General features: G+C 38.6%; 1 protein-coding gene across 4 annotated transcripts in view; it reads right to left on the bottom strand.

Moving 5' to 3' along the window:
• Positions 1-2,855: 2,855 nt before the first annotated feature.
• Positions 2,856-6,969, bottom strand: part of ADAMTSL1 (ADAMTS like 1) — a 784,967-nt gene continuing 780,853 nt past the window's right edge. For 3 of the 4 annotated variants that reach the window (XM_075210866.1, XM_075210846.1, XM_075210837.1), the window contains one exon: positions 2,856-5,615. In XM_075210866.1, the coding sequence (XP_075066967.1) occupies positions 5,509-5,615 (107 nt within the window). In that variant the 3' untranslated portion in view covers positions 2,856-5,508. The remainder of the gene's footprint in view (positions 5,616-6,969) is intronic. The other variant, XM_075210857.1, reaches the window with a different exon arrangement.

Consider the following 6,969-nt stretch of genomic DNA (forward strand, 5'->3'; position numbering starts at 1 on the left):
AATGTGAGTGTGCAAAAGACCCTCAAACTTTCTAGGAGTTTTAGATGTAGTTAAAGTCTCTCTTGACTGTACCACTATTATACTATCATTATACTGTAAACCTTAACCTGCCTTGTTCTCATTTCAATAAATTACTAGTTATTCAGAAGATCCATGCACCTGTGTGTTTTCTGCATTAAAGTTGTTGTTGTTCTTTTCTACAGCTCCACATTTGTGTTGCCCAAATTCTACATTGGATCATAGATGAGCTCAGATGTATATGCTTGGGAAAAAGACACTGGGTAGATACTAAATCCAAATCCAAGTATACATTTGGCAGATTTGCACGCCTCCTGTGATGGCAGTGGACAAAAAATATATACCCCAACCTACACAGTGGTGAAGTAATCAGAACTTGGCAACTGGGGATTGGCAACTGAGTGCCATGGATCCTTGCTGCACCATAGAGTACACAGGAGTCTCAGAAATGACTATTGTTAATGTGTTGCAGAATAAATGTCTGGCATCAAATCAAACAAATCAATGACTTACTAATTCATATCACCAATTACTAGCTACTTTAGCCCATACATGCCAACTCTCCCGGAATGTCCGGGAGACTTCCGAATTCTGGGTATGTCTCCCGGAATTCCGGGAGAGCTAGCATTTCTCCCGCATCAGAGCCAGCATGGAGTCGTGTATGGGCAGAAGGTTGCGGGGCTTCGTGAATTGTGTCATGTTGGCACCGCCCCCAGTGACGTAATGCCTGCTTTGGGTCTTTTAAAAAGAGCCAAAACAGGCATTACGTCACTGGGGGTGGGGTCAAAATGACGCGATTCGCGAAGCCCTGCCCCCTTCTGCCCTCCCTCTACACCCCTCTTCAGTGATCTCCCGGAGGGAGCCAGCCAAAAATAGCCAAGTATGCTATAGCCATTACGAACCAAGGCAAAACAGCTGCAAAATCATTGCAGTCAAACCTCGTAGGAAAGCAATGTTGGACGGTGCTGCATTAGTTAAGTGTAATAAGTTCATAAGTAATTACTTAAGTGTGTATAAAAACCTTAATGGGGAAATATATAACTAATTTATAATATGTTATTAAAATGGAAATAATCACGCTTTACTATTTGTTATATTAGAAAAACAGATACAGTTTTCAATATATTTTAAATTTTAACTAAATTAATTTGTTTGGAGTTTTCACATTATTCACAAACCCATCTCTAGGACCTAAATCATTGTTGGGCAAAGTGATGCTTTTCCTGTCTCTCACTAGTGGTGCTTGGTATCACAGGGGGGCAGGCCTCAGATTATAAAGTTCCCATTACAATTGGTTAAACTATTATTATCTTTTATTTCTATAATACCAACATTTTATACAGCACTTTACAAAGAATGTTTTAATCATTAACATCAGTCCCTGCCCCAGAACACCTTACATTCTTAACCACAAACACAATGTTAATTCATGTTAATGTCATTAAAAGCTAATTAACCAACCAGTATATTTTTACAAACTCCACTCAATTACCGCTTTGGTTGGAGTAGAATTCAAGGCCTAGAACTCTAAGGAAGTAATGACACTTATGGCTGCATAGCCAGGTTATCACAATCTAATCACTGACTAACCTGTTACATACTGTGTGAATGCACTATGCTTACTGTCACTATAAAGAGTGCACATCATTTTGGTCAGGTGGGCTGAATAAGATTGTCAGGATCTGCATGCAGCCCTCTACATTGCATACTGCTTGCATAGGCAGCTCCCGCCTCCTGGACATTGGACTTCTGTTTTTATGTATTATCTGCAGTGCCTCTGTTCACCAGAGGTGCTGCTATTGTGCCTTTCCTTTTAATCACTAGGGGTTAACACGTTGCATCAATTATCTCTTGCACATGGGTGTCTCTCTACTTGTACTTGCCACTCCCTGCATACCTTGCTGGTCATTGTTGTTTGTATGTTGCTGTGCTGTTCACTGCTGGGCTCCTGGTTCACCTGTTCCTAGGGATTTCTTCATATTACCTGTTCACCTCCATCAGCTGTGTTCCTGGTATTAGCTTTTTGCATCTACCTGCTATTCTAATCCTATATCTACACCGCCCGGTTTGTACCATCCTGCAATAAACATTTTGTGTTTCACCATATTCCGTGCTCCTTAGCTGTGATTTCTGCATTGCAGTGTGACAAAGGTCCATTTGAAGTCTACATATGACCACAGAATTTGACCATCTCTGCAATAAATAGAACAAAACACTTGGCTAGGAAATGCTGCTCTTGGGCAGCATAGAGAGCAGAACGGTAAGTTATGGCCATGTGTGTGTATTACTCAATTAGGAATACACTGATTCCGTTTTCCACTATGTCTGTAGAGTTTAATCCTAAAATCCTGGCTTCTGACTTATTAATGTCCCTCTAAAATATGCTTATTTTTTTCTATAACATCTTCATAATTTCTTTATAATGTCCTTATGGCCAATTGCAGGGGATCATTTATACGTAAAGAACTTTTTTCTAATTTAATTTGACTGAGCATGTGCCAGCTAAGGAGACTGTGCTTCTATACTACATCAGATTGAGCAAAACCACCATCGTACCTCCTGAAGGTTGAGTTGATGATTGACCTCCTTAATAATCAACAGATGAATATGTTTCATCTGTTCCAGGAGGTTGGCTCTGCTTTACATTAGACAGATAAGCTAAAAATAGCCAGAAAGCAACAGTCATGCATGGGCTCCCTTTCAGCACTATAACTTGTTTAATCTTTGGTCCACTGGAACTGAAATATACCAGGTATTTCCATTATTTGCTATACAATATTAAATTAAATTGGGCACAAATACACACGCACTACTACAAATGTAAGTACACCAAGCAATAAAAAGTCCCAAAAATAATTTTATCTGGAAAACAATGTACAATTATTGATATTGCACTTTTTGTACAAGAACCCCTAATAAATACAAACACATGTTATACATACATAAACATTTTTATATTAATAATAAAATGCTGTAACTTGGCAACACACACTTTGCCCACAGAACGTCTATTAACAAAGTGGCTGAATCATGTGCATTTATATTAAGAAAAGGGTTTAATAGGAAGATTATTTCAGTGGTTTCAGTTGCAATTACTCTGATTAACGTAATGATAATTACAACATACATCATTTTTTTGTACCTTAAAGAATTTCTGCCCTTTGGTAGGATAACTTACAATGGCCATTCATTGACTTTTCTTTTTTTTTAGCAAGACTCACCTTAATCTCTGCAGCATGACTACACAACTGCAGGGGATATATTTACTAAACTGTGGGTTTGAAAAAGTGGAGATGTTGCCTTTAGCAACCAATCAGATTCTAGCTGTCATTTTGAAGAATGTACTAAATAAATGATACCTAGAATCTGATTGGTTGGTATAGGCAACATCTCCACTTTTTCAAACCCGCAGTTTAGCAAATATATCCCCTGGTCTTATTTTCTGGAACCACTCAAGGAAACATGTTTACAATGATAACTTAATAACACAGTTGAGAATAACTGGGGTAAGTCAAAAACAATTGAAAATACTTGGCTTCAGTTGTACAGCATTGCATTATGGAACTCTCTTACAACAGGACTTACATATACACACCTACAACAGTACACACACACACACACCCATAAGCACACCTACACACGAGTCCTAAGTTTCAGGAGGTTTAATGGTTTTTCCTTGGTTTTAGCTCTTATGAAAAAGGAAACAGGATTACCATGGCAAAAGACACTGCAAATTACCAAGGCAAAATTCCATGGTAATTAGTTTTTTTGTTGTGGTAATTCTGTGACCATTTATAAGTAAATATGGCAGCTATATTTGTTAATTTGTGGCAATCTTTTAAATATATATTACAGGTTTTAGTTCACCTTAATTGAACATTGGTTGGGGTGCCGTCTTGTTTTCTGCCCTCGTTACCGTTGTTTTTAATGACAGTCACAAAGTCCAAAGTCCAATTTAGCCACACACATAGGAGGCCAAATTGGATGATATCCAGCTGTTTGACACTGAAATAACCAAAATGACCAATGATGAGATGAATGATTGTAATGGATTACATAATGCTTAACCAGCTTAACCCTGGCACTGAATGACATCTTCGGAATATTTTTCATCACCAGACCTTAATCCAATTATAAGGTTTTTAAGTGCTTAAATGTGTTGATAAATAGAGACTATGCAATGTATTCACTGCTGCTGTGAGTTTAGTATGTGTAATAAGCTCAATAAATGTTTGCGTGGCTGAAATAACTGTAAGAAAAGGAAAAGTATTTCAGTTACAGGATGCAGGACTTAAAGTGAATAAAGAGAATATGGGTTCCTTCTGCTTAATATTAGAATAAGGGGTACTTTGGGTCTGTCTATATCAGGTGTGTGAAACAACATGGGGACAAGCCATGTTTCTGGGAGCTGACCAGAGTCTTCCCTGATGTGCCCACCTCTGATAGGAACGACTTCTGCCACTAGTGTGGGGCCACTAACTCAACAACTCACAGTTTAGGTTTAGTGGAAATACCCCTGTCGATAGCAAAAAATAAAAACCTAGCCCAGTCGCATCACAATGTACAAGTAACAAAGTGCTATTAAAAGCTTAAATAACTCATGCTAGCCCCATACACATGGCCTTTCCCACTAAAATGGATTTTCCTTTGGATTTGCACATTTCTGTTTGCCTTGTTTGTCATTCTCACCCATCACAACCATAAAGTGCCTGTAAATATAGGGGAGGCTACCGTTTGCCAGCTAAGCACATCACACTGGTAGTCAGCATTTCTATATCTATGTCTCGTACTGGGGAATATTAGTTTATACACTCTAGAACATCCTATGCCATTGCATTATACAACGTGCCCGTGACCCTTGTCATCATGAAAGTTAAGGCGCAGTTTTCACATCTGTGCGAGAAACAGGTTCACTAGTCAGCAATGCTATTTTTCTTATTGTGATCGTCCACACAATTCAGTCTTTCATATTTGGTTCTTTTAAATCCAATAGATGATTGGTCCCAGCTCTTAGTTAGTGTGCGTCAGTGTGGAACGCTCTGTGTTTCATAGTGGGAATGGCAGACAAAGCACAGTAAAAAAAAAAAAAATAGAATGAAAAATCAAACAAATTAACAATGCATGTACATCCAATATTGTCCATTATGTTTCCAACACAAAACTTTGTGTCCTATGAAATCCCTTTGTTCCTATGTTGCTTGAAAATCCTTTTAGGCTGCATCATCCCCAGAGAGTTCATGATGCAATGTATCCTAGGTCTGTAATTAAGCTTATTCCCGAGTTCAGCTCATGTGAAACACGCGAGTCAGTTATTTGCTGCAATTTGTCTTCCAGCAGAAATGGAAGACATCCTTGTCAAGTCCTTTTCAAGGTCAGGACAACGCAAAAATAAATATAATCACAGGATCATCACAAGCCTGTGGAACAGCCCTTTTCTTTTTTCACATCTCCTTCCTTAGGTAAAGCGAAATTAGGCTTCTGAAGAGATTGTCACGCTTTCCCACAAGTCCCACAGCAGCGAGATTTGAACTGTGCAAGCTGACAAAGTTTCAGCTGTTTCACTTTTTCACAGTACAGGGTTGTATCTCTGCAGTCAACTGGAACCAGCAAAAACAAAACAAAACAGAAGATGTCACATCAACTTACATGTACACTTTAAAAAAAGAAACACTCAATTTAAATTGGTAAAATTATGCTATTGTTGCATCTTGTCACAATATGCATTTTGTCTTACCCATCTTTGGCAAATTTTCGCAACTTTGAAACTTGTATGGAAACAAGAAAATGGATCTACATCTAATAAACAATTATGTCAGCATGCACGTAGTCTATAGGCTAATAGTTTCAACAATACTCTTACAGAGTACAGTCTCATTGTATATCCTAATTCTAATACATGTAAAATACATTGCTGTTATAAGTCACCCACTTTTATAAGTTTTCGCTGGCAGAATGTGTCCTTAAGTGTACCCAATGCTCCTAGAAGCACACCGCACAGTAGCCATAGTTCTAGCTCTTCCCATAGACTATAAAATCTCTAAAACATTAAAGTGCCAGGGGCAAATGCAGGATTTATAGAGGGGGGTTTCCACACCACGCCGCCAGTGGGCGTGACAAGCATGCATGGGGGCGAGGCTATAATTTTAGACAGTGCTTGGCTGCTCTCCAACTCTTCCTATCCCCATAATATACATGGGCAATGATGTGTGCACTACTGTTAGGTGCACAAAGCTCTCCCTTTTCAAGCAGAGCTGTGTGAAGTGGGGGCAGGGTCCAGCCACCTCAATTATACAGTTCCCTAGGCTTGGAGGGGGGTTTCCAGGCACTAGAAAATCCCTCCTTGGTTTGCCTATGAGTGCGTAATAGTGTGCTGTGCAATGGTGAAAGCGCAGCACAAAAATTGTACCTCCCAAGCATTATACTTCTGCTAAATGGCCTGTTTAGCTGTTAACTCGATTTACTCTAAAATTTAAAGGCAAATTTTGTTCATCTCTAATTCCTTGCTGTAACACTTCTATTATTTTCAGCTCACTTTTCAGAAAGTCTTTATTCCATATGTCATCATTTCATTGTGCGCAGAGATCCAGTATGTCTTCTTATTAACTCATCATTAGCTGAAGTCAACAAGGGTTATCACCAGTGTATCTATGCATTGCGCTTCAATGGGGGATAGGCAATAGCACAGCAATCAACATACCAAAAAATATGTACTGTGTAAGAAAAAATGCCCTATAATATATGGAATAATGCACTTGCTGCTGAAAAGTCAATGAGGAGCTATGTGACCATATAAAGGAACAATGACGCAGGCCACGTATTTTTATAGAAATATGCTTTCCCAAATCTCATAAAGAGAGAACATCATAACTCACTGATTGTAAACAATTATATCAAACATCACCAATTATATGGGTATTATTTACAGGAGTTAATTAGCATTGCTTTTGTATT

This window comes from Mixophyes fleayi, chromosome 1 (genome assembly GCF_038048845.1).
Source record: "Mixophyes fleayi isolate aMixFle1 chromosome 1, aMixFle1.hap1, whole genome shotgun sequence".
Taxonomy (NCBI): Eukaryota; Metazoa; Chordata; class Amphibia; order Anura; family Limnodynastidae; genus Mixophyes; species Mixophyes fleayi.